At 43.0% G+C, this 27,334-nt stretch overlaps 2 protein-coding genes across 10 annotated transcripts in view; one reads left to right on the top strand and one right to left on the bottom strand.

Moving 5' to 3' along the window:
- Nucleotides 1-260: 260 nt before the first annotated feature.
- Nucleotides 261-27,097, bottom strand: COMT (catechol-O-methyltransferase). 7 transcript variants are annotated; one of them, XM_087754818.1, is made up of 6 exons: nt 19,834-20,005; nt 18,455-18,539; nt 7,790-8,072; nt 5,791-5,984; nt 3,671-3,802; nt 261-1,557 (listed from the first exon to the last, which is right to left on the bottom strand). In XM_087754818.1, the coding sequence occupies exons 3-6, from the start codon at nt 8,070-8,072 to the stop codon at nt 1,378-1,380; spliced, it is 789 nt and encodes a 262-aa protein (XP_087610944.1). In that variant the 5' UTR covers nt 18,455-18,539; nt 19,834-20,005; the 3' UTR covers nt 261-1,377. The 7 variants fall into 7 exon arrangements, with proteins under 7 accessions (XP_087610944.1, XP_087610946.1, XP_087610945.1 ...); XM_087754820.1 differs by lacking the exons at nt 18,455-18,539; nt 19,834-20,005 and adding an exon at nt 26,968-27,097; XM_087754819.1 differs by lacking the exons at nt 18,455-18,539; nt 19,834-20,005 and adding an exon at nt 26,482-26,959.
- Nucleotides 25,879-27,334, top strand: part of TXNRD2 (thioredoxin reductase 2) — a 36,751-nt gene continuing 35,295 nt past the window's right edge. Inside the window, exon 1 of one of the 3 annotated variants that reach the window (XM_087754812.1) lies at nt 25,879-26,302. Coding sequence is in view for 1 of the 3 variants with exons in the window: in XM_087754811.1 (XP_087610937.1) it covers nt 26,243-26,318 (76 nt within the window). In the remaining 2 variants the exon portion in view is untranslated. Of the gene's footprint in view, nt 26,319-27,076; nt 27,210-27,334 lie in introns of those variants that run through there. The other 2 variants (XM_087754811.1, XM_087754814.1) reach the window with 2 other exon arrangements.

Below are 27,334 nucleotides of genomic sequence, written 5' to 3' on the forward strand. Positions count from 1 at the left end.
ACGCTCGGTACTGGTGTCCTGGAGGTGGATTTTCTGTAGCATACAGGCCAGGGTAGATACCACTTCAGCAAGGTGGGCTATAGAAGGAAGAAGCTGATACCAGGTCTGAAAGAATCCATAAGGGGAAAGATGAGAATGGTTATCCCTGATTTTCATTCTGATTTTCAGCTGTTGGATCTTTCTGTGGCTGTTCCAAGGCTGGACGTCTCAAGTGCAGTGCAGAATTCATGGGAAACAAAGGAATTCACATGCCTGCTGTATTGGTTTTTAGGTTTTTATTTATAAACGCGACCATTGCCTCATTATATCATCACCGCAGGACATGCCAAGAAATGCCAGTGGATTTTTGCATTGTTCAGGTGAGTTAAGAGACTTCAGATTTGGCTTTGTACCTTCTCAGTGACATCCCTCTGTGTTCACACAGGGTTACCACCACCGAGGCTAACCGGGGTGTGCAGGACCCACCTGGTCAAGTCCATTCTCTCTGCTCTTTATTTTTATACAGCATCTTAAAGTTACACAGCACTTCAGAGTAAGCAGCTTGCCCTGCCCCTAACAAGCACGCGTTACGTATATACAATATAATGAGGGGATAAGTAAATATGAGGGGATAAACAGCATTTTCTCAAGGTCTCTGATATTATGTAGTTTTGGTGTTCTTTTGGAAAAAGCCTGCTGGTTTTGTTATCTGTTACTGTGTTTACTTTAATCTGTTTACTACTTCAGTTTTCCCTACCTCTGCATGGGCAGATTAATAACTTTGCTTATCTTCTGCAAAATTCTGTTTTATTTTCTCATTGCTGCATGGGTCGGCCTTCTTTCAGTGCATGCCCTTTTCTCTAGCATAGATGATTAACTTTTGCAGTAACTATGCAAAAATGTATCTGATATCACGATAGGAGCCTCCACTGCATTAAGTGGCATGCTAGTAATTGAGCAAAATCGGGGCTCCTGAAATGGTCTTTTCTTGCAATGCGCATGCTTTTTTCCACTCTTGATAACGATAACCAGTTCAGCTTGGGGACACAAGTCTTCAGAAGTTGCAGCGACTTTCTCCACCCCACCCTAAGCCCAAACTGTGGTGGTTCAGGTTTGAGCTCAAAATAAGGCTGCCGTTTGATGATGTGTTGGTCAAGGCAAGGCAATGTGCATCGCCTTGGGTTTCCTGAATTATGTGAAACAATGGAATAGACCTTTGAGCAGTTACCCTCCTTCCTGCAGTCTTGGTTTCCACCTGGTCTAAAATGATCTCCACTAGCACTTGCTTTAATTACAGGCTCCAAAATACAAAAAAACCCAAAATGTAAAGCATGGACAAGTTAACCTGTGCAGTTGCATTTACATCATTTGAAACAAAGGCTGAGTATTAATGGCTCTCTATCCCAAAAACACAGCCTTTTCCATAGCATCCTCCACTTTCATATATTCCAGATGAGATGGGTAGTTAGTGCATTGGAAACGGGGGTTGTTGCGGATATAGTTAATGAATTCTGGAGCTCCTGGGACGATGATATTGTCAGCCAGAAGAACTGAGCCCTTCCTCAGCAAGTTGCATTCCTAGAAAGAAGAGAAATTGCTTCATGGTGGCTGTTAAGCAGACGTTGGCTTGAATGTAATGTGCTTTCATGTTAACCATGTCATACTCAAGTGCCTGCATCCAAAACCCCATTGTACTATGGGTTCAGGGGGAAGAAAAGACACGGGAGAAGCTGAGCAACTCTCTGATCCTTTGTGGTCATGTTTAACATGCTGACTTTTTCTGTTAAAGCAATCAGTAGAGCATTAGAGATGCTGATAACGTGTTGGGTCATTCAGGTTCTGAAATAGCAAATGAAGTGCAGTGGAGGTGTGCAGTTTGTTGCTCAGATTGTTTCCAACTATGATCAGTGTGACGGTTTTGTTTTGGCTCTCATGCCTAATGTCTGAAAACTTTTTTAATACCACATTAAAATGTTGTAGTAGCCCTTAAGGTCACCTGAGAACTGGCGTGTACCAATCTGCTTTGGCCAGTCTCAGTCGAACTCCAAAACCAGTAAATGCATAAAAGAGATTTTCTGTGCTTGTTTTCCTTTCATCTTGTACAACTTTCTGCCACTTCGTTCAGGAGCTGGGCATGAAGCAGGGTTTGTGCACAGTGAAGATCACTCTGACAAATTTCCACAAGGCATAATCAGCTCACAATATTCACTTCAAGTGCAATGTTTATCCTCAGTAAACCTACAAACCTAATTTTTACTGGTATTTTTGTCTAGTAGAAGTTGCTTATCTGAGCTTACCAGCTGTTTTAAAACAGCCTGTAGTTAATCATGCCAAAATAGCATGTTAGAAGGTTTGTAACATCTGAGAAAATGTGGGCATCTTTTCTTCATCTGTCTCCTCTTAATTTCCTACGTTATTTTGAAGCAACTTTGTGTCACAGTTGCATCAGACTGACCACTATGATGGAACTAACCTACCTCTTTGCTTTGGCTGTGTTGTGAAGGTTAAGCTCTGCTAAGGATGCACTAGCTCTTCCCGGTGGAAAGAGCTCAGTCATCCTTACATAGCCAGTTTAAAAGAAAACGTTCTTGGGGTACAAAATAGCTGTAAGGAGGGAACATTTTCTTCAGCTACTGCTGCGTAAATTCAATACTGGCTGTTCATAACCCCAAACAAATTTCCTTTTCAAACGGCTGTCTGGAGGACAGGGCTGAAATTAAAAAACAGGGGAGCCTGGATGAGAAAATACTGTTGTAGTCCACAAGCAGGGGTCAGGAAGTAGTTGGCAGGCTCTCGATGTAAGAGGCAGCCTCAAAAAAAGTGGATTTATTTGTGAGGAAAATAATTGAAAAATGACACTTCCATACAAATAGTTAGGCAGTTGTAGAAAATTTTATCAGCCTGCAGCTCCGAAGCTAGGAGAGTCTGTATGTGCTGTGTTGATAGATACAGCTGTTGTGAATCTTGGTTATTTAACACTTGAAAATACCTTCCTATCCAGAAGTCCTTTAGTAGTTACTGCACCTATCATTGCCTACTGCTGGTACAGCCACCTTGTTTTGTAATGGTTAAGGTGGGTTGGGAAGAAATGAGCATAATTTTTCCACATTCAGGGCTGGCGATAGAGTTGAACAGCACTTCCCTAGCTGGGGCCTGAATGGGGCAGTCCGCACTCTCCTCTGAAGGGGCTTTGCAGCCAGTTAATGAGGTGGCGTAAAGACTCCCAGAAAGATGATACCCAGCTGTACTTCCAAAATAGTATTTCATCAAAATGCTCTGCTGGCACCACGGACCCAGGCAAAAAAAATGGGTACTGGGGAAATGAGACAGGTGGAGCTGGAACATGCAGGTCCTAAGTCTCAACTGCTCCCAGGTTCAGGATGGTTTTGGGTCAAGTGTTCCGGTTAGTGACCATGCACTCCTCCAGCTGGGATTTCTACTGCAGACCCGTTTGTTCAGGAAACAAAGTGGTTCAACAGTATCTGCCAAGTCCTGAGCTATTCAGTATCAGCAGTTGTCCCTGACAAAAGTTTTGGACCCTGTCCCCCAAATCCTCTTTCCTCGTAAGGTTGCTATTTTGGCTGCCATTCTTCATTTAACAGAGGATGAGGTCCTTCATAAAGAATACAGGCCTCGCAGACATCAAGGCATTTGCTGCTTTACTTTTAAGACTGGAATTGTGCAAACTGACCTGAAGCAGGATGGTGTCTGGTGTGTATCTGTCTTTCCAGTGGTCCAGGAAGACAAAATCCAAAGTATCCACTTCATGTTTTTTCTTCAGCTGCGGGATAATTTCCTCTGAAGGGCCTTCTAGGAGTTTTACCTGAAATGCAAACCCATCTGATGAATTGTGAACCATTAAGAAAAAGCACATGCCTCTAGCGCATTTTAAATTGTGGCCAGCCATCAGCGATCCTGTTTATAGCTCCACATTGCCTCAGTTGAATTATTTCACAGAGTTACATCAAGTGTACTTTTTTCTTTTTGACAAACCAACTCAGTTATGTTCCAAAAGATGGACTTGGGTGGTTTTGGTTTTTGGGTTTTTTTTTTAATAACAGCAGAAAAAGTGACCTGTTGTTTCTGTTGGATAATGTGATTCTTTACTGAAAACATGGGAATCTCCTGTTGAAAACAGTACTTTTGATTACTTTTCTAGTTACCTCTCAGTTGAATTTTGTAGTCCAAGGGAAGCAAAAAATACAGAGAACAGGTTAGTTTTGAATAAAGCTGGAGGCTACAGTATATAAAACTGATATGGCCAGTAGGGGGAGGAGGCAGGACAGAGGCTGTTGCATCTTCCTCACAGGTTTATTGGCATAACTACTGTTAAACTGAAAGAAGCTGCTGCATATTGATTTGTTAAGCAAGCGCCATATACTGTGAGTGGAGGAAAAAAGTGGCACGGAAATGTCTGCTTTATGACTCACAGCTGATCAGGAGATTAAATTAGGTGGGGAAAATGCAATTTTAGATGTCACTAGTACTTCAGGTTCTCTTCAAGAAGTTAAGAAACACATTAGAAGATCTCATGGTGGGATTTATTTCCTCTAGCTTTATCATCTACGTTGAAGTGAGTTGTCTAGTTGAACAGAGAGTCACTTCTCAGGCATGAATCCCCTGACCTGCTGTAGCTGGCTGGCTTGGGCTGAGACAGGTTATAGACTGGAAATACCTGCATCTCAACCAACTGTATGAGAGTCAAGACGCCTCAGATTGCACAAAATTTAGGTGTGTGTATATATATATTGTGACCAACTAGATTTGGGTAAGTACATCTCATCTGAAGTCCATTGCACATAATGCAGCTGCTTCTTGTGAGCTTTTGTAGCAAACTGGACTATGATTCAGTTTTGTGTTGTACTCAGCCTTGACACTGATTTGAACCTTTTATTTTATATAGAGAAAACCAATATTCTAGGCTAGCTTTTGGGAGGTAACATAGTGAAGTCAGCTGTACTGCTGTGAGAGGTCAGGGCCTGTAACTAGGCATGAGGCTAGATAAATTAATAAGGACTGTGGGTGCAAGAAAAAGAATACAAAATGTCTATGAATAAATGTTGGATGGAAATCATAGAAAGGCTTCTGATTATCAGGAGGAGGAATCTGTGGGGCAGTCTTGCGGTTCAATAATGGCAGTAAATCTAACCAGTTTTGCAGTAGTGGTTACTAATTTTATTAAAAGGACTGCGCGTGCTGATGTCCTGTGACTATAATAAGTGAAATAACTGACTCTGGAGCCTCCCTCCAGGCCTGTTATTCTTACAGTCACTATGGGTTTTGAAAGCAGCTCTCAGCAACTGGCCTGTCTGCTGTACTAACCAGTGAATAGTGAAGAGGCCAAACTGGAAGGTGAAGTCTAAATGCTTTCAAAATATTAAGGAGATACAGATGTATATGATTGTTTCTGGTCTTGCCCCTCCAAATCTTCATCCTGACTCACATAGCAAAGAACTTTGGAGAACAGCCCTGGTTGTTTTGGTCACACATACACATCTTGACAAGCTTCAGGCTCTACCCTGACTCTCAGCTGGGTCTGCATCGTACTTGGAGCCCTGACTGATGCTAACAAATTTAGCTCACTTGCGTGGTATACACAAAAGAGCAGACGACCTTGGTCCTCTTCATGGACACTGGTAGCTTCTCCCTGCTATCAAGCCTGACGGTTAAACTCTGCATGTTCCCACTTAGGGTGTCATACTTGCCTGACAAGTGAAAAACAAATTGAAACCTATTATTGTTGTTTGTATGGATCAAGTCCCGCTCTCGTGTATTGCTTCCTCATAGGAACCAGAGACAAATGGTATTTACCTTATCTTGTACTCCAGCAAACTCAATCATCTGTTTAGCTATAGCAGCAAATTCTGGGTTGAACTCCACAGTGAGAAGATGAGCTCCTGCCTTCAGTAGCCGAGCAATCCTAACTGCCGAGTAGCCACAGTATGTTCCCAGCTCCAGTGCAACTGATGGATTGACCTCTTCCACTGTCTTGTCGAGAATTAAACCTGAATACAATGGAATAAGTTAACTTGTGACAAAATCAAACTGGTTCGCGTGCAGAAGAGCAAGTGAGTGACAAGACACTTACGAAGTCCATGTCCTCAGTTGCTCAGCACATTCAAAAATTAAGGGTTGATGTCAAATTATATACTGTTCCCTTTGCAAATTGGCTTATCTGTGATCAAGTTGATCACAGACATTCTAAGTTTCAAAATGCAAACTTTCAACTAAAAAAATCTTACTTAGTTTCACAATATAAACATTTCTGAGTAAGGAAGTGCCTGAGTTAACTAAAATATTTATAGTGTTACAACGGAAAAATGCAGCGTTTTTTTCCAAGAACTTATTGCATAAACTGGCCATATTTGTGAAATACGTAACTCCTGAATTTTGAGCGCTCATATTTGTTGCAAATGTTACATGCAGCAGTCTGATACAAAATTTCTCATACTAAATGCTTGTTTTCAAAGGGAAAAAGACAAGTCTAGTTACCAAATTGCAAAATATTTGGATTCGCTAGATGAATTTGTGGGATGGAAAACATTAGTCAATTGTTAACAACAACAAATTCCCCCAAAGAAGTGACAGTGTACTATAGTCAGTCCTTCTGAAGAAACGGATTTTTGTGAGAAAACTGTCTGCTCTTACTTGTATGGCTAGAAACTAGATAACTAATTGGAAAAAGTATTTGAAGGGATTTTACTCTGAGCCATGGAATTTTTAAATGTACATATACATTTATTACGTGCTATTTTCCTGGGCGTCATTTGTTTATGAATACTGTGATGATGATGCTTGCATCTTGAGATCATGTGGTCACTCTCGAAATCTTAGGAACTAAAGATGCATTAACTTTGCTGGCTTTTATCTGAGGAAAGGTCATCTTGTCAGAGCAAAACTAGAGTGGAATTTTTAAGAATATAATCCCAAATGATCAAAGTTTAGAGCTTTAAGAATTCCTACTCAGCCAGCACCCACTGTTCTGTTTCCCTAAGCACCGCAGCCTGGTATGCAGAGGAGCTAGTTTCACAAAACGTACCCATGACAGAGAAGCATTATTATTACAATGCTTGCAGTTGTATTTCATTAGCTATATTAATCCCAGACTAAGCAAATTTCCCCTGCAATTTCCCAGCAAGAGGTATTTTGGGTCTAATTGATAAGGGAACATGTTAGCATTTTGCCATTACAGTTTTTTGAAAAGATTGACAATTTCCTGCAGCTAAGAAAAAAATGTTTTGTCCACATGTTTTCCTTTAGGAGGCAAGAACAAGATGATTTACTCGCTAAGTAGCAACAATGTCCAATACCTGCTTTTGTGTATTACATGAGTAGGATTTCTCCCCTCAACAGTAACTTGTAACTTACATTTGCATATACAAAATTCATATAGTTTAAAATACTTTTTTTCCAATTTACTATCTTTCAGTTAAGGATCTGAGAGTACTTAACATAATGAATTAATGAATTATGCCTTAAGGCCACCCTGTAGAGGAACTGAGGTTTAACGCAACCCCAGATTTTTCCCATAAATTGTCACCCTCTGCTTACACACTTGCAATGTCCACAACATACAAACCCAGATTTGGTCCTATGATCTCCCTGGATTACTCACTGGATACCCCTCCTCAAAGACATCTGCCCAAGCATGCGTTACTCTTTACAGAACTACTCTGCTGACCACAAGGCTATTGTGGGGTTTTTTTGCAGCAGCGGCAGCAGACAGAAGTTACCATGTGAATACAATAAGATGTTCTGTACCATGCTAGTCTTAAAGGATCTTTCAAGTGCTGATCCCTGCTGCAATTACCTTTCTCATCGCCCACATTCATGGCCCACTCTTTCTGGGAGCAGTACTTATCTATCGTGTCCACCACACTACAGGGGTCTCCTCGGACTGCATTCTGCAGCACGAAATTTAAAATCCTCTGTTCTTTGCTCTGATTCATGATGAAATTGGTTATTTTCTCCCGGATTATTTCATTCCAGATAAGGGCAGCAGTGCCGTTTTTCCTGATGAGCACCACAAAGAGCAGCAAAATGACAAGCAGGCCGAAGACAATGAACAAAAGGACTGAAGAGCTCTCCAGCATCTGGAAGGAAAAACAGCCCAGGGTTAAGGTGGCACGGGACAGAGCTATCCTTTTTGTAAATACTAAGCTGAATAACCCACAACCAACCATACTGATCGGGAACACACCGAGTTTAATTATGATATTGTCCAGAGTAGCTGAAAATGACTGTCTGTCACTTGGTAATGGATGGTGCTCTGTGGCACTCCCTTTAGAAGGCAATTTTACAGGCAGTCAACAAGTAGCTTATTTAATGCTCTGGTCCCTTCCCCCACGCAGCTGCTCGGTCCTGGCTCCAAGCATGCCACTGCACAAGGAGCCTCTCGGCATCAAACCTCTTCTAACCATTTTTCAAAAGATTTAAAGTCTTAAATTAGAGCCTGCATGTGATCCCTCTCTCCTAATTTTTGAGCACTGGGAAACTTCTAAGCTGGCCTTGGTAAGAAAATATGGAACGCCTCACCCTTGAATTTTGAGCCCATTATCGGCAGAAACTGGGAACGGTTAGGTAACATTCTGCTTCAAATCAGCCTGCAGGTCCTAAGTTACTGCCTTGCAGGCAGACCTCTGCTAGCGCCTGCCCTTCTTGCATGCTCTGCAGAGAAGCTGAGCTTGATGTTTCAGTAGGACCGGACCTGCCTCCTTCCCTTCAGAGCCTGCAGCAGAGGTACCCAGGTGGAATGGTTTACAGAAGATAGTAGCCTTTTCCCTGCTTATAAAACCTTTGACATGAGCCATCAGTCTGCTGCTTTTGAGAACAAAAGATACATTTCCTTTTATAACGCAGGGATGTTTTCTCACCGGTTATAAAAACATAAGACTGAATCCCTGAATCAGGCTCATGAAATCGAAGAGATGTGACCAAAGGGCACCTTGTACTTCTCTGATGGGCCAGCTCGAATTATCCGATGGGACCATGCCTATGCTCCCCAGGAAATTCAGTGTCATAGCTGCAGGTGCCTATGTGTGTGCAGCACGGGTGGCGTGTGCTTCTGTTTGAGAGTTTAGGGCATCTGAACATAAAGCTCAGCAGATGCGATGCATGTCACCCTGTACAGCTCAAGCAATAAATCCCATCAAAGCCATTTACTCTGATGGATTTCAGACAAGCCAGTACGCAGGAAGGTGCATTTGCTTCCATGCAGGAGTCACAGCACAAAAGATCTGATAAAGAAAGGGTTCTTACAAGTAAGGAATTGATTTAGCCTTTGAGAGGGAGCCAAGCCAAGGGTTGTGGTTTGCCTGAGGATTCTCTGCAGGTGACGCTCCTCTCGTACAATCCAAACCACATCTCATTTCTGATGATGCAGCTTATACCACCACCACTTTCCACCTCTGCTTCCCACAAGCAGGGGCTGACAGTTGCACACTGGGAGGAGAGCACAGGTTGGAATGTGCTCCCGTTAGTATTGGGATGAATGAATGCCAAGTTCATTTGCTCTTTAAGTCTCATTAGGCATTCAAACACAGGTCTAAAGGATTAAGAACCAATTTCTTAGCCTCAGCAGGTGGCTTGAGTTGCACTGGTTTTTAAACTGTTATTTTTAAAGAACGTGACGCTCAACTCGTTCTAGTCTCTGATTCTTTCTATTAAGTCTCTTTGTCTTCCAGCTTGCTAAAAACGGTGAACAGCTTCCACTTGCACTTGTATTAATGTTCCACCTACCTGGAGTTGCGCAAAACCATTGCTCCAGCAGGAGCTACAACATCCTCAAAAATTTTGCCTAAGTTGCCCAAGACCAGAGGTAAGGGGGCTATACGATTAGCCAAATATTCCCCCAGATCTCTTCCTACCTGTTCTTGCTTCCCGTTTTTGTTTGTTTCCCCCCAAAACTGTCCCAGGGAAATCCTAAATTTTACGGGTGGTCAGACCTCCATTCTGTAGAGGCACTTGGCACATACACATTGCACAAGGGAAAATCTATCCCACGGCTTTAAACTTTGAATCATCACGCAGAACACATTTTGAGTTCAGAAGATGACAGAGTTTCCATGGAGATATGCTCAACCTACAGTACAGCCGATGTTTGTTCACCCATCCACTTCTCTCAGTTGCATAGCAGGTATGATTTGTTTGGAGCAGTTAAAAGTCTGTTCCTCTTGCTTTTAAGTAGTCACCAATGTTAATACTTACGTTGAATGCTTTCCTTGCAAAGTCTGACCTGATACATTTTCTCTCAGGGCTTGCCAGCATGATTAGCACGCAAAAATCTTGCTTCTTGGGCTTTCTGAATTTTGTTTCCTAGCTAATAAGAACCTGCTTCTTTACCTCAACGGGATCCTGAAGGCCTGGATGTCAGTTTTTCTTCTTCCCTTCTATGCACTAGTAGTTCTACCGATCAGTTAATTGTCCTGCACCTTCCAGATGGGACTTCAGCTCTTTCTAGTTATCCTACATGAAGATGTTCCACATTATCTGTCCACTGAGAACTTGGATTGGGCTATGAAAATATCATTGGCTTAACAGAAGAATAACTCTCTAGTTTCACTTGGCTTGTCTTCACTTGGCTTTCGTGGCTCAGTTGATTGTATGGTCATTGTTGATGGATTTGGATTACTGACATAGTTGAGAAATAATTACTCTGAACCACAATGAATGGATGGAGCCCAGAAATCACTTCGTGATGCCAGCAGGTATCTAACCTTCCTGCCTCGGGACAAGGGAAACCGCGTGAGTCCTGCACACCAGCGACTCACTCGGTGGCAGTCCAAACGTATTCAGGTCCCTCTAGAACTGAAGACTGTTGGCATTCAGAATTATTTCAGACTATGGCCAGACACAATCCTCTGGTTACAACAGATACTTTGGCATCCTCTGAGTACAACTTGCCACAGGCAAGGCTGGCAAGATTCTGCCAGCGTGTTTGGGGCTGCCCTTCAAAGATCTGTCGGATGGTAAGAATGGATGATAGCTGTAGGATAAACTAGGTGGTGTATTTTTTGAGGAACAGCTTTCCTCCTTTATTGCTTAGTACAGATATGAGACCATTTGGTGAGATTTCTCAAAACAGGGAGAGAGCATCTGTAGGCTAACTCGGCCCCACTCCCTGTCCTGCAGGAATGCTGAGACTTCTTTTTTGGACAGGGAACAGACGGTGAAGACTTCTTTTTATACCATGACAAAAAGGACCTGCTTGACAGTAAAATCCTGCCCCTCCATTTTCACACCGCTTCCCAGGCATGGAAGGGTATGTCAGCAAACCAGATTGCCATCGTCTTATTTTCCCACACTGCTAGAGGTTCTATACACCAAAATTACAAGATGTCACATGCTCAAAAGTCCATGTGTTAAAGAAGGACAGCTTCTGCATTGCCTGCAGCCTGTGAAATGCTATTTCTTAACGTGTGTCTCTCAGCCAGAGCAGAGCAAAGCACTCAGCTCAGGTTAGACCTGCTGATTTTTAGTAACTTCAGCTGATCTTGAACAAACAAATACTTCACCCTCATCCTTACTTGGACAGCAGTATCCTTTTAAAGATTTTGTTGTTTTAAAAGAGTGCCCTTTGTGCAGAGAAAGACACCTTGTTTGAGGTGTACATGCCCTATCTTTTCAAAGGCATAGATTGTATTTAGGCTGCTGCCACCCGCGGCAGGTACCGCAGCGTGACATCCTGATACCCAGCTGCAGCTAGCTTGGCAAAACGGTGTAAAGTGGGATATGCTTCTGGACCATGCAGCTAGCCATAGCCTTCTCTCTCTTCTGGCCACTCCTGATGCAAAAGCATGACCAGGCTGACAGCCCTTAAGCTTGTCCGGAAGGGCAGCAACTGAGAGTTCTGCAGGGCCACCTGGGAAACAAATTTTGGATCTTCAGCTATGAAATCTTATCCCTTTGAGCTTACCCAAGAATCCCCTCTGAAGGCAAAATACTGACCTGCATTTCCCTTTGTGTCTCTTTGGATCTAAACTGGTGAGTGGCTGTTAGCACTGGTTTGTTTACATGTTTTGTGTAACATGTTTGTCAAGAAGACAAAAAAAGCTATAAATTTAAGCTCAAATGCATGTGATTTGGGCATGGTCTTAGATCTAAAACTTAAGCAAGGAAGCAATTCAGCTTGGCCATTCCTATGATCAAGTGCTCAGAGGGATCCATTCCTTACAGTGCCTCAGTTAGATCTTTGCACGTCTGAGTCCCACGAGTGCTACTGTACCTAACAGCAGAGCCACCTGCCTCCACAGATCCTTCCAGGTTGCTCACAGGTAGCAACAACCTATATAGTACCTGCTGCTTTTTTCCATTCCTAGACAAGTTCACTTGTTTTTGCTGTATCAAGGAATGTTTTTCAACTATTGGAGTTTCTTTAATTATTATTGCTGTATAACACCCCAGCACCTTCATAAACTGGCAGTATGGGTTGTTCTTAGCAGAGCTCCTTTAGGAGGCAATTATCCTGAAAAACGCTTCCCAGAGAAGGTAACTTTTAAAAGGAGCAAGCCAGACACATCTTGTTTCTTTTCTTTTCCTTTTTTTTTTTAAACACAGTTTCTTTTTCAAAGTTTGTCTCTCTTTTAATTTGTCTTCTTAGACGTGAAAATAAATTTAGGGATAGCAGTAGACTGTAAAAGCAGCCTGCCAAGAGCAAGATGCATTGGTGATGGTCATGCACCCAAGGGAAAAAAAAATCTGTACTAAAATAGGTAATTGCTTTCATATTCTTAGCTGGAAAATATTTGATATGAAAATCAAGGGCGTAATTCAACCAATTTAAAACTACCCCTACCTAAGAGACAGTGATGTTATGACAGCTTTAGAAAATGCAACTGTAATTTTAAGCTTTAATGTGGATTCATGAGATTCATTAAATATGCAATAAAACTGAACTTGCACATAGTCAAGTTTCCCATAACCACTTATTACAAGGCAGTTGCTCTTATTATTTAATGCTTGTACTGAGGTTCCAAATACGTGGGTTAGCACTGCAACCTCTTCTGTGCATTAGAAACACCATGATAAAGTGAGCCTTCTCGTTGAAAGCTAAAATTTGAAGTGGAAAATAGCAGGCAAAATGAAAAATTGAGCAAGGGAATAAACAGAAAACTGGAGGGATAACATTATGGAAAGGAATGAATAACACGTATCACTAAATCTGTTTTTGAGAAGACAGAGTTTAAAAGAAAACATATTAAAATTTCATGCCCAAACCTGTCAAACTACTGATGAGTCTTCCTAAAGAACTGGGTTATTTTCTTATGCATCTAATCTTACTCATTTTGGCAGGTTTCGTAAGACCAAATCATAACTTTATAATGCAGTTCAGCAGTTTTCCCCTGCTCCAAACCATAATCAAACAATCAGCATTCAAATGGGAGTACCTCTGTTTCAGCTTACAGAGATTTAAAAAGACACTTTTAAAGAGAGAAGCAAACACAAATTGTGGGAGTCTGCCGCCCCAACGTACCTGCCCTTGAGGATAAAATACCTAAGTCATTCCAATGGTTATAAAAGAAGCCTCAAGAAACTGGCTCAGGCTGAGAGATCTATTATTACAGCAGTAGTTGTTACGTTAGGGGATTCACTACCCCCTTACTATTACATGATCTCCAGTTTTTCTAAAACCATAAAAATGCCCATGTCATGGAGCACAAAACAATACATCCTGTTCCTTATTCTCGTACAGGTGACGCCAGCCATTTCACCAAAGGTTACAACCAGGATCTTTCAGTAATGCTATTTGTCAGTCCTTCCAGTAAATTCTTCCAAGTACTGTTAAAAAATAATTGGTCTTAGAATTCCCTGAAGTGAAAAAATAAGGATTAGAACAAGTGGTAGCATCAACTTTTAAGGTACCTCCCAGCAACCAGATGAATTCAAATTGAGATTTTTCTCAGTGTTTCATAAAACCTATATTAATTTTTCATAAAATTGTTAAAGGAAGGTGTACGGAGATTTGATCTAAACTACTGATTGCTGCTGTTTTTCTCTCAGATTCCAAAACAATCTCCCTCTGCTAAAACCTGCTATTTACTGAGAAGAAAAATAAACATGTTGCAAGGAAGCACCTTTAAATGCTCCGAGCTTTAATAAGGACGTATGCCTTAGTGAGTTTCACGCTTAGTGGATTTAAAAAGTATCAAATTTGATTATTTAACTGTTCTGAAGCTTAGTTCATTACATTATGAGTAACTAACGAGACCTCATTTCCTACAGATGCAAAAATAAGAGCTGACAGGTATTAAAATACTTGGTAGGTTGAAAACTGTTGGAAAGAACATTTTTCTAATAAAGGGGAATCCTTATAAGCCTAATTACAGAACCTCTCATTACAATTTTAGCTTGGATAAACTGATATTGCTTCACTTTGTACTGAAAATTAAGTCCCAAACATAATCACAAGAAATCTCTTCTACAAAGACAGCATGTACATTAGACTGCTATTCTCCAGGACTGGAATGAGAGTAAACTTTGTGACCCCGAGTTGGGGGACTTACTTAGGTTTGAGTCTCATTTTGGCAATATTTTTCTGATCTGATCTTGGATGAGCTGTCTTACCTACATCTTTGTTGCCACAAGAGCAAGTTAAAGTTACTGCTACTTCTGTAACTTTCGAAGTGTTGTAAAGCTGAATTAATCTTTGTCAGAAAAGTCCCTGCTATGGAGAGATGGGTAACGCCTGAGGAAAGGCAAAATGATTTTATCTGCATTAGCTAAAGAGATCAATTTTGGGATACCAAGACAGCAAACGCCTATGTGACATTATTATTCTTGAGTTTATGAACAACAGGGAAAATGTGGAGACAAACAGTGCTTCAAACACTTTCCTTAAGTGATTTCAGCCTGCTGACAAATCAGGCCTTTGAGGAAAGATGATGTTACATCCGATCTTGCTATACTTTTTCATGCATTTAATATAACTGCCAAGTACTGGTTGGTTCTTGAAGAGTTTATTACGAGTCTCCAAGCAGCCAGACAGTACTTTAGCATTCTGATGCTAAAGGGTTTAGAATCTAATTCAAACTTTATTAGCTCACATAACCTGGTGAATGGGGAGAGCTTGGTAAATTTATACCATTCAACCTTTTTTCACAAAAGAATCTCTCCATCGGTCTGATGGTATTGAGGATAACAGAAATGGTCTACAACAGTAGAGTACCTGGCGACAACAGCGCCTAACTTGCTGCAGAGATGCTGCTGGTAAGTCTGCAGAGAGAAGAATGTTCTCATGCAAGCAATTTTCTAGAGGTTTTTTACAAAGGCCATACAAATTAACAGATTAAACCTTCCCATACACGTACCTGTGTGAAGGAGGCAGGTGTACCCCCTATTTTTAGAAATCGGTTAAAAAGGTTTAAGTTCAAAGTCTTTAAAAGCTTCTGCTGAAATTATGCCTTTAAGTGTCTCATGCAGTAAAGTATGCAGAGGATTTGCTTGTTAGTAAGGATACATGAGCTGTTTAAGGAGCACTGCGAAAACAATGCACAAGAGTCAGCACATTTCTACACATTATTTTAATACCATCTGTTGCTCTGCACGAGGCCGGAGGAGATCTGTGCTGTGCCATGACCGGGACTGGAGTTCCCGGCTCTTTGTCCTACGCTGTCTTGAATGAGGCAATCTCTCTTTTCTGGCATTTTGCTTTTCTTGATCTTTTCCCAGAGCAAGAAAGGCAGAGTATTTTGGTCAGAAAGTCTAACCTAATTTCTGCCAAACATCTTGTATACTGTTGCTGTAGGCAACACAATTCATCAGCTTCATATTTTAGTACTTTTAAAGGTCAAAAAAAAAATTCTTTTTACCTCCTATTCTTTCGTTATTGTTTATGTATTTTCATATGAGTGCAACACTGTGAAGAATAATCAGCATATTGCCAAATGTGAATAGCTTGTATTTCAACGGAAACTTAGTCTGGGAGTTTGACATTCAGATTTTCCACTGACATCATGAAAACAAGCTGAACAGACTTTATATAATTTTTCAGTAAGTATTTCTTGCATGAAATCTTTCCCTCTTCCTATTTTTTCCAGATTACTGCAGTTTAGCTTCACTACCATGACTACAAAAATTCAGACTTCTATAAATGCAAATTTCTGATTATTATTTCCCCCCCTAGGCCTTTTGTCTTTTCTTTTTCCCCTCTTCTCAGGTTGAAAGGAAACAAATACAGATTTCTTCTTACTGAATGAAAGGAAAAGAAGACAAAAGTGCCTATTGCCTACTGGGAGCCCCGTCAACTAAGCTTCATACAGGTGTTTAAATCCATTCTCCCCAGATAGATTTCAATTAGGATAATTGCTACACCCTTAAAACTCCCTTCACAGTAGCCATTGGCTAAGTGGTATTCAGGGCTATCACCCAAAGGAAAAGGTTTATATAATGCTTATGTGCCCCATAAAGAAGAGGGGGTTTAGAATAAACTGGCCACACAGACAGGCCTCGCCTCCATTCAACCAGCAGGTCCCCGTGGGTCTGTAGCGTTCTGATCCAGACTGGCTTAGTGAATGCGCTGCATGATTAAAGCCAGAGCTTGGGGTGAGGAAATTCTTCAAGGATAAGAAATGCACTTTACCAGGCCTTGAGCAAAGACAGCTTTCCAGGAATAAGATCCTTTCAGGTACTCCTCAGGAGCATTCGTTTTGAATAGTCCTTATTCCCACTCCAGAACTGTAGAGGTGTTTGTACTATTTGTATTAGTGTTTGAGGCCAGTGGTTGGCACAGCTCAGCTGAATTGTGCAAATCCCACCTGGGAAGGCAGTGGACTGCTAGAAGTAGAAAGTGCTCTGCCTTGCCATCATATTAGGAGCTGGTCTGTAAAAAGTTTCCTCAGCTGAAATTTTCACGTTCCCCAGGGGAGGTAAAACAAGCTCCTATTGAATGATTTTGCCCCAAATGGAGGTAGGGAGAAAGGGCTGGAAAAGACCAAAATGGCTAGCTGTCCTCAACATAATCACCTGTGGCAGACCTATTTCACATTCTCTCTTTATACCACAAAGATCAAGGGCCGAATGCTCAGTGTCCCAAATCCCCACTGCGTCCTCCTGCCCTGCTTCCAAGGCTACCAGCTAATCTAGTGTAAATCTGTCTCTCTCCCAGCACAGCTTTCTGCTCTCCCCAAGCTGCTCGCCAGGGCAGGGGGAGTGCACGACTGAAACTTGGTAGTAAGGACACCCACTGAGGGATCTGAAAGAGTAGGAGGGAAATCGCTGCTGAAACGTTGGCTTATTTCTATGGAAATGAACAGCTCTAACAGGCTAGGCAAGGTGGGATCCACCACAGCGCAGCAGGTAACCAAAGCACTGCAGCCTAACTGAGACAGAGCAGGGTGTGAGACCTTGGTCTTGAATCCTGAGTGAATGCCCTCCCCAGAAAAGTAGCTGGAGTGGGCACAGAGCGTCTCTTACTTCAGCTAAAAATTGCTTTCTGAAAAATCTCTCCTGAGAGAGTTTTAGCAAAACCGGTATGGATGGCCTCACACATTAAGATCTGGTTTCAACGACTGCTGCCAAAATTATGTTTTTTCAGAAAATTCCCAGTCAGTTCTAATTCCAGTGATCCTGAAGGAATGCTGAAAGACAACAGTGTGGGACTGGCAGAGATAAACCTGATACTGGCTGCAGGCTGCTAAGCACTATCGCTAAACTTGAGTGACAAGTAAATTGTTTGCCCTGTTAATGTGGTTAAACTCTTTTTCCACGGATGCAAACTAAAGCTGTAAATCACGAAGTGTTTCTTTTGCATTTAAATATTGCAGTGCTGTGCAAATGCATGAGATTCTGAACCTGAGGGCTTTGTTAGAGGAGCCCGTGGCTGAGTAAGCAGAAAAAAGTAAGCTTAAGTGCAGAGACAAAGTAAAGCTTGTTTATGGAGGTCAGCGGTAGGACTTGTGGTTGACAGTATTGGTAAATATGAGTTTGTTTTTAAAGGACAGAGGGTAAAGAATGTCCACAAAGGGCATCAGAAAGATACTCTATAAGCAGCAACAGAGCTAGCAAGCAAAAGTACTAGATTTTTGTCTGTTCTTCCCAGACATTTTTCTGTGGCAGAACTCCTTCTTGAGAGTGAAAACCCCCATAAAATACAGCTGCAGCGACACATTTATAAAAGCAGCTATTCAGACAAATGACTGAACTGAAGCTTGACTTGTGTTCAGCTTTTTCTTGAATACAAATGAGTACCAAATTCCAGCGTACTTATAGCCATAAATTACATTTTCAATTTAGCTGGGGTTATCTCACTTCTTTCAGCTGTCAAGGTTTACAATACAGTACAAACGCATTACACACAAATATGTCCTACTCTGTCTCTGTGAAAGCTGTTGCTGCCCACGGACTGACTTCCTGACAATGAGCACCCGTCAGAACGTGGAAAACGCCGCTTCTTTCATATTCACCACTGTTTAAAATAGTGACATTACCTAAGATAACAAATCACGTCAAGTCTGAGAAATAAGAAAACAGAAATATGTACCTTTCTCAGTACAGCAGAAGCTGTTCCCTCCGAGCCTTGCCTGTGCTGCTCTGATGTGGATTTTACAGCGTAAGAGTCCAAGAGCCTGCAGTATTCAGTCACATTCGATCACATCACAGGAATAGCTTATCAGTTCTCTTACACAGACTCTAAAAGGAGCGGTGTCCTTTTCCCCAACTCCTGCTTTCACAGATTTCTGCACTCCTTAAAGGTGCTCAGTGCTCTAATAACCTTAGAGAAAGCTATTCATCTGTCCCCTAATGACAGTGTTCTCGTTACTTAGTTACAGCACAGCGAATGCTGACAAAGTCAGGTATGAGCCAAATCTGTGCTCAGTGTAAATGCACTGTGTTCAATCAAGCAACTCCAGGAATGAATTTGGCCCAAGGGATTTAGTTCTTTTTTCAGCTCAGACGTGGCATGCTACAGCCAGTCCAGAAGCCGTAGAAACAAGACCTAGGCATGTGAGTTAAATATAGAGTGCTGCTGGAGGGAGGAGAGGTACGTATAGCAAATTGCTTAACAGCAACTACAGAAGGAGGTACAATCAATACATTGTAAATAGCACGTTTGAATTTCTATAGCTTCTAGTTGGAAAAATATTCTGCTACAAACAGCTCTGAGATAAAAAAGAGGCTTATTCTAATAAACCTTGTTCTCGGCTTGACTGTGGAAACGATATAACCAAGCTGCAACTCAATTGCACCGTAGAAGAAAACAATAAGAAAAACCAAAACCCAAACACAACGTGGTAGTAGTTGTCTGTTGCGTTCTCACTACGAAACTCAGACCTAGTCAGCGAGTGGTTCCAGCCTAGAAACTTTTTTAAAAAGATTCAAAGAAAGGGTTTGTATCGCATGTGGCAGAAACAGGAGCTGAACTGAAAACAGGCTTTGTCACATGAGGGGGGAGGTCCTTGAAAGAATTAGGGACTACCTCAGAGCATGACAAGAGAAGAATAAAAAATTTTAAGTGGATGAATTGAATAAAGAATTGTGGGAAAAAGAGGTAGATGAAGATCAAAGTGGGTTTAGTAATTCTAAATAAAACATAACTAAGACTCTGCAAGATAGCACAGTGCCCAATGTCAATACAGAGTAACTTTGAAGTATCCCTTCCCTGTATAACAGAGCTTTAGCTCCACAAATATTCTTATAATCCAGACATCAAGCAGAACAAAGAACGAAATAAGAAACACTGCACTCCAGCTTTACTGGCAGTAATTTCCTGACTGGTCAGAAGCTGGTTGTGAAACCCTGACAGGTTGTGTCTGCACGATCCCTGATATCACCCGCAGTTAAAATTAAATGATAATTTCTTTTACTGCTGGGCTGTGGAGGAAAGAGCTTAAACCAGTCAAACTTATTCTATGTACTGACCTGGTTCTGTAAGCACACAGCTATTCTTTGGAGACGTCCTTGCAGTTAACTATAGCTAGTCGTGAACTGGTGGGTGGTATCAGCCCAGCTTCTGCTTAGCAGCATAAATTAGTGCCTAGACTTATCAGACTGAGCAGTGTCCCATGACAACACTTCTAAAGGGCTTCCAACTTTGAGCTGAATCATATGCTTCAGGCTAGAAGCATGGGAGGAGCAAACTTGCTTCTGCCTGCCCACAACTGCGTGCTTGTATGATAAAGGCTATGGCTGCAAAGTAACCCTTTCTGTTGTCTAGATATTTCATGGCGTAAGTAAAAATGGTGAGTGGCAATAGCTGCAAACTAGATAAAGCCAGAGGTTCAGTTAGTTAAACCACCCAAACTGTGTCACAATGTCCATAAGTTGCTTCCAAGTTAACAGAAAGTTGAAAACTTGTAATACGTTATTATGGTTAATTTTTTCTCCAAGAGAAGTTTCTTTGGTAGGTTGTTAGACAATGGCTTATACCTTTCTTAAATTTACCTTTTTGCCCAAGACAGGGTCTATATGGGTATGGATATTTTTCTAAGTTTTTACTAACATAAGAGCAATGCTACAAACTCCAGAGTGCATAAATTTTTATACTATTCACATAACTTATCCTTGTCTAGATAGTAAAAATTCACCCTGATATTAATACATCCAGGTTAGAGAACTGCGGAGACCTACGGATGTATTGGTGTAATACAATTTTTATGTAGGGACAAGATCTGAGAAGACGGATTTGGTATTGCAGAACGTCAGGATACTGCATTCACGGGGCACTCCTACGGGAAGATGTAGACCCAGATGTCTTAGCTTGGGAGCATCCCAGGAATGGCGACAGGTCAGAATAACTGGCTAGTTCAGACTGACTCGCTCCGACGGTTGGCAGAATTAAGCTCAGATCTGTCTGCCCAAACTTGAGTAGACTTGCTCATGTACGGAGCTCCCAGTCTCAAATGGAGGCTATGCAGCCGCGACCACGTGATGCCACGTGGCAGTGCTATCCCCACTTGCTGTGCAGAGCACAGAGCTAAAGCTTTCCCAGTAAATCCATGGCTGGCATAACAACAAATGACATTCCCTTCTTCTCATAATCCTGGCCAAAGACTGGTTTTTAGAAGCCTAAACAAAGGGAGACAGGAGAGCTAGCACATTACCATAAATCCCACAGATCATGTGAAACACTGAGTGGAAGAAAATTCTTTTGAGCTTGCATTTTCAGAATAGCAGGAGGGATTTTCTTTTATGTGAATTTGCTGTTTTCAACAGTCAAATTAGTTTCTCTTGCTGAGAAACATGCAAAAGAGGAATTTTGGGAAAGGAAGCACAGCTCATGTATGAATCAGGAAACTGCCTGGAGATATCTAAAATAGGAAACAGCTAAAAGAGAAGAAAGATGGCCAGCAAAGTTGTACTCTAAAATTTAACAATTATATACAAGCTGTTAGGCTATTTTGTGTTTACTATGCATCTTAAAAAGTTATCATGTAGACTGAAAAAAACTTTCCCCTTTCAAAGACTTTATAACTCCTCATGAAAACTTTGAAGCTCAGCTAAATCTACCATACTTCTGTCTTCTCTCCCCTCACTTTTTTTGTAATATATGTTGAAGTATCTGAATGGGGTCAAGAACCTGTCCTACCTTAAGCTTCATCTATTTCTGCTGGTTTTTTTCCCTTGCTTGCAATCAATTAGTTGTTTAGGACAAACTATGAACAGAAGATTCTGTGCTAAGGAAGGAAGGAATAAAATGGCATAGATTAAATTCTGAACAAGTCCTACTTTCAAATTTCTGGAAATTAAAAAAAGCAAACAACGGGAGAAATAGCAACAAAGCTGAAATGTTAAACCATTTTTGTTTGTTTATGAACCTATGCACAAATGTTTTCCAGCAGAGGAAGCACTGTTAGCTGAAGGATGTGTTATTTGTCACAAGATGTCCTTTTCGGGCACTTAGCAAATATTAGAATGGTTGGTTTTCTTTTAGAATTACATTTTTAAATGGCATTTAAATTATGACCTGACTTAGAGTAATTCTGTGATGTGTGTACTTTTCTCAGCTTTCTCAGTGTAGTTGTTTTAGATTACGGACCCAACATAAAAAATTATTAGCTAATGGGATATATTTGTCCCATCTTAACAAAATGTTGTAAACTTTGTAGACTTCACATGGAAATCCGATCACCACCTCAATCTCATAAACCAAAATTAGTCATTTTCTTCCTTTATCAGTTTGACTTCTAACTCTCCTAAAGATTGATTTGTCAAAGCTCTTAAAAGCAGATATCGAAAATGCAGAAAAATACAGCAGAGTTGGATTGTAAGCAAACAGCCACAGATTCCTTCACGCCAATGTAAAGCAATACCCGACAAAAAGTAGCGCTGGAAAATTCTTGCTACACGTCAGTTAAGAAGCCTCAAATAAAAGTGATAAAAATACTTCTGTTTACCCAGGATCTGTGTCTTCAAACAAGGGTCCTCACTTGTCAGCATAACCCCCACGTTAGAATACTATCCGTATATTTAGCAATTTGAATCATGACAAGGTTTTACCTTGCTTTGAAAAAAGTTTAAGGACTGGTAATCACCCCTCCCCTGCTACCATTTATTCTGTCCTTTTTGTGGCTCTGGGATAAGGTTCTCTCAATTGCCAGGGACTATGTTGCTATTTCCACTTTTGTATTCACCATTTGATATGCCTTTCTTCCACATGCTCTTTCTTTCCCTCCTCCTTCCTCCTTAATGCTAAAGACACCATGCTACACCCTAGCAGAGGAACAACGAGGAGAAAAAAAGAAAGAGTACAATCAATCACAAGAGAGATGATAAGAAACCAAAAGTCCTACCTCATGCAGAGATCTCTTAGTTCGACCAGTGATCCAGTACAGTTCACTGACACTCCTGTAAATTATTAATTAGGTCATGCCACAAAATGCAGCCTCTGATATAATCCATTTCCCACCCCACCCACTAAAAAAGAAACAACGGGATGACTTCCAAAGATGGTATCTACCCGAAACCTATCTTCTTTCCCCCACCCTGCCAGGTTGCTAATCTGGGAACACAAGACGTAAAGCAAACCATGCCAGAAAAACAGGCAAGACAAAAAGATGTGTTTGAAAAGTCAAAACTTCTAAAATGTTAGGTAGACGAGGTATTTGGTCCTGTTGTCTTCATGAGGAAGAATTTAAGTAAGCCATTGATAAACGTAACAAAAGATATTTCATATGAAGGAAAAAAAGTACAGAATTCCAAGCTGTCCTTACAATAAATTCAAAAGGAGAAAGTCTGCCCATTAATAGAACCAATTCATGCCTCACAAAACCCCTATTTTTGTTGAATGGCTTTATTACAGCATATATACATTTCTGAAATGCCCTTTTAATACCACACTGTTTACAGTACATTGAATAAACATCTCCCCCTGGAAATACACCAAACCACATCTAATCTATTAAGTTAATTTATGACTTTAAATATAACTAGCTACAACTGACAAAATTCTGTGGAAATATGATGTCTGATAGCTATCTAGGAAGTTTTTTTTAATCCCAAATTTTGAAAAAATATGCTTTCACTGCAGAAACACAATGCTTCATGTAAATGATTCCTGATACTAGAATGTATTTGCCACTAAAGGACTTAATGCTTGCTTTCTTAAAAGAAATTAAGATATATATTATATATATATATGTATGTAAAAAAAAGGATATCACCAATTATTCTGATCAGCTTAATGCTAACCACAAAAGAATTAAAATAAGAGAGTAGAAAGCTGTAGGAGATGAGACAAAGACACGTTAGAAACCACACCCGATAACCAGAATCTGTCTCTGGTCCCTGAGAAAGATTTTTGAAGTGTAGTGCAGACACACCTGCTCAGCGCTGACTGCGGCAAGTATCAGGGGCTACTCCTCTTATTGATATTGCGACCATGGGAAAAACCCACTCCTCATTGCTGATATCTGTCTCCACCCGTCTCAACGATCAAGCGTGTGAGAATGTGCAAGAACGAGCAGAGTGGCATTACACAGACTTTGTACTTTCTCCTGAAGACGGCGGTTCTGATGGGAAAGCCTTAGCCTGTGGACCTGCACAGTGCTTTATCGTTAGCTGTGAGACACAGCCCGAGGGCTGGCGACACCCCAGCTTCACAGGGCCTGCCGGTGGCACAGCGGCAGCTACAGGTAGTTCTGGTTCCCAGGTGGCTTAAGAAGGATGCCAAGTGAAAGCAACTGAGTCACTTTCAAGCTAGAAAGGAGAGGGTGCGTGCTGATGTGTTTAGGAACACACAAACACCTAAAAGAAGCTACAGTCTCGCCACTGCTGCGTAGGCTGTGGTTCATTTCGACTCTGAGCTCTATAATAATGAAAGCAATCAGTAATGCTAGTGTACAATGTAGTGTAGCAATGGGCACTCGGCCAAGATCCCATCCTTATAAGAGTTTAGAAGCATTGCTCCAAATTTATCACCAATTCTTTCCTAAATTGCCACTGTAGGGGCTGTTTAAAGGTAATGTTTTCTATCAACATCTTTGCTACATTTAAGGCCTTTCCTTATTAGCAAAATACCTTAATGCTGCAGGAACATTTCTTCACATAAAACTTGTTTTGTGTTTGGGGAGATTTAATTCTACCCTTGATCCTACGCGTCTGAACTAAATGCTATGTGAAGAGCATACGCTCAACGCTGCCTCATTCAATTCAGAATAGCGGCTAAAATAGACAGCTGAAACAACTTTGCATGCATGTACCTGAAGAGCATAAAAGATTAGTATCTGAATATGCTTGAGGTCTCTTTAATTCAAAGGCCTCTCAGTATGTTCCAGTCATGTCTTTCTTTCTGCTGCTGCAGTGGGTAAGAGTGTTTCTAGTGATTTATTGATTAGCGCTGCAGGAGGCAACAGAGAGGGGGTTTGCCTTTTTTTTTTTTTTTTTTTTTAACAGCAGTGACACTGGACAAGTCATCAATCCATATACTAAAGTGACAGTAATTCCTGTTTCATGTATTTTCAAACATTAATGGGGTGAAAAGAATTAATCAGACCTACACTGGAAGTGATGTTAGTTCTACAAAACTTTCTTTTGAGTATTTTAATTTCCATCCATTTCTCCTCAACTGTGGACCAGATGATTGATGGTTTCTGAAACGAAATGGTTGGATGCTGCCCCCGTGTGAGCCAGGCCCTCGCTCCACAGACAGTTGAACCATGACTGCCTAAAACTGTTTTCTGTTGCCAGATCCTTCTCCCCAAGAAAAAGCAGCTGATTCTTTGTCCCAAACTCTGATTTGGCTATGGTGGTAGTAACCACATACGACTCACTACATACAGCAGCAGGCAGGGTCACTACTCCGCTTCAGTAAAGGCCATTAGCGAGCACTTGGAATGAGAAAGACCTTGTTCCCTGTGGTATTGTTTTGATCGATGCCTACTTTGAGGCCTTTTACCTTAGGCTGCCAGAACGCATTACAAGCATTAATAACTCTCACAGCTCCCATCCGAAGCAGGCCAGCAGCATCGCCCCTCGTTTAATCAACACCTGGCACGGGGCACAGGCACAGAAACCGCTGCCGCAGGCTGTGAAGCGTCGGAGGCGGCCCGACGGCCGCCCTGTGCAGCCACCTGTACGCCGCAGCGGAACCACGTGCTGAAGCTCCTCGCGCTCGCCCCGTCCGCCGGCCTCCGCGGCGCGGCCCCGCCATTTTGGTCGAGGAAGCCTTCCTCTCCCGGCCCGCGGCCCTCGCGCCTGCCCTCAGCCGTCAACGTGTCTGAGCCACAGGGATCCGAAACAGCTTCACGCGCTGCCTGTGAGGCCTGGCGCAGGGCAGAGGCTTTACTCAGGCCACCTTCTCAGAGGCGTTCAGCTCTCCCTCCGCGCCGCAGCTGAGGAAGGGGCTGTGGCAGCCCGCCTCTCACCGCGTCTGTCACAAAGGGGCGTGCGGCTTCAGAGGGGAAAAGCAGGGGTTTGCATCGGTTAAGGTTCCGGGCTGTCGTTGTGTTCCTCTTCTTTCCCAAAACGCCTTCCCTGAACCCTTGCAGCAGCATCTCGGGGGGAAGCCAGTCAAGCAAAGTGGAAGGTTTTTTCCCTTCCAATGCGCCTGATTTTAAGGCAAACGCGCTTCTCTACCGCCACAGCCTGTGCCCGCCTTCTAAAAGGCTCTCGCGGCTTTGCAGCGGCCCCAGAAGCCGGAGCTCCGGGCGCAGGGGCCGCGCTCTCCGGGAGGGGAGCGGCCGCCTCCCCCCGGCTCTGGGCGCAGGGCAGGCGCCGCCCGAGCGCGGCGGTCGCGCAGGGGGGCCCGCCGGCGTCCCCGCCCTCCGCTCAGGCGCTGCTCGGCCACCTCGCGGGGGTCCTGGCTGGGCGCTGAGGCCCTTTGCCGTACAGCATGGCGGCGCTGTGGCGGAGGCGGCAGCGTCTCCTGGGAGTGTCGGGGCTGCGCCGTACGGTACGAGCTCTCTCAGGTACGGGGTGCCCGCGGGGCTCGGGCCTGGCAGAAGCCGCGCCTCCGCCTCTCCGCGCGGGAAGCGGGCCGCCCTCCCCTCCCGACGCCGAGAGCGCCTGGGAAGGGTCCCCGGAGCCCTTCCCACCGCCCGCACGGCGCGGAGAGGCCCGCGGGCGCCTTACCTAAGCGACGGCCGTGGGGACCGGAGCCCGCCGCCCGCCCCCCTCCCCCGGAGGCGCCACTCTCCTCCCTCAGCGGCCGCGGCGGGGAGGGTGGCGGGCTGCCTCCATCCGTGACGGCTTTCGGAGCCACCCCGCCCCGCTGCCTCTCTCGGAGCCCGTCCCTCGGCCCCTGAGTCGCTGAGGGCGTCCCCGGGCCGCAGGTGGCTGTGAAGTGGGCACGGCCCCCCGCACCCCGGCGGGGCGGCTTTCTGGAGAGGTACCCGGGCAGCCCGAGAGGCAGCCAACGCCTTCCTCTGATGACCGGGGCTGTCAGCCTTTCCCGTCGGATTGCCTACTCTGCACTCCCGAGGAAAGTCCCCGGCCCCTGGGGCGGCCCAGCCGGTGTGGGGACGCTGCAGGCGTCGGCTGGCCTCCCTGAGCCGCTGGCAGCTCTGCGACAGCAGGGCTTGCCCTGATGCCCTTGCTGAGAAACGAGTTATTGCTCACCTGTGGGCTTCTGCCGCTTCAAAACGCTGATCGGGGAGGCTGAAGGGGCCAGCTGCCCTCTGACTGCCCTCCCGCACCCCCGCAAGGCCTGCCTCGCAGCTGAAGCTTTGCGAGTCCGATGAGGTGACCCCGCTGAAAGACCTGCGTGTAGAACTCGCTGCTGTGATGCCGAGACACAAGACCTACACTGGATCCCGGTTGCAACTGTCTAATCACGCAGAAAGAGCTTCTTGGGACATTGTGTAAAAAACTAATCTATTTCCTCTCTTCTTCTGGATTGCTTTATTTTTTGTATTTCATTCATGAAACCGGACTAGATAGTTTAATGATTTTCAGAGAATGCTTTGGGACACTGAAAAAACACAGC

Source organism: Nipponia nippon, unplaced genomic scaffold, assembly GCF_047370975.1.
Source record: "Nipponia nippon isolate SJK-2023a ecotype South Korea unplaced genomic scaffold, ASM4737097v1 scaffold_18, whole genome shotgun sequence".
NCBI lineage: Eukaryota > Metazoa > Chordata > Aves > Pelecaniformes > Threskiornithidae > Nipponia > Nipponia nippon.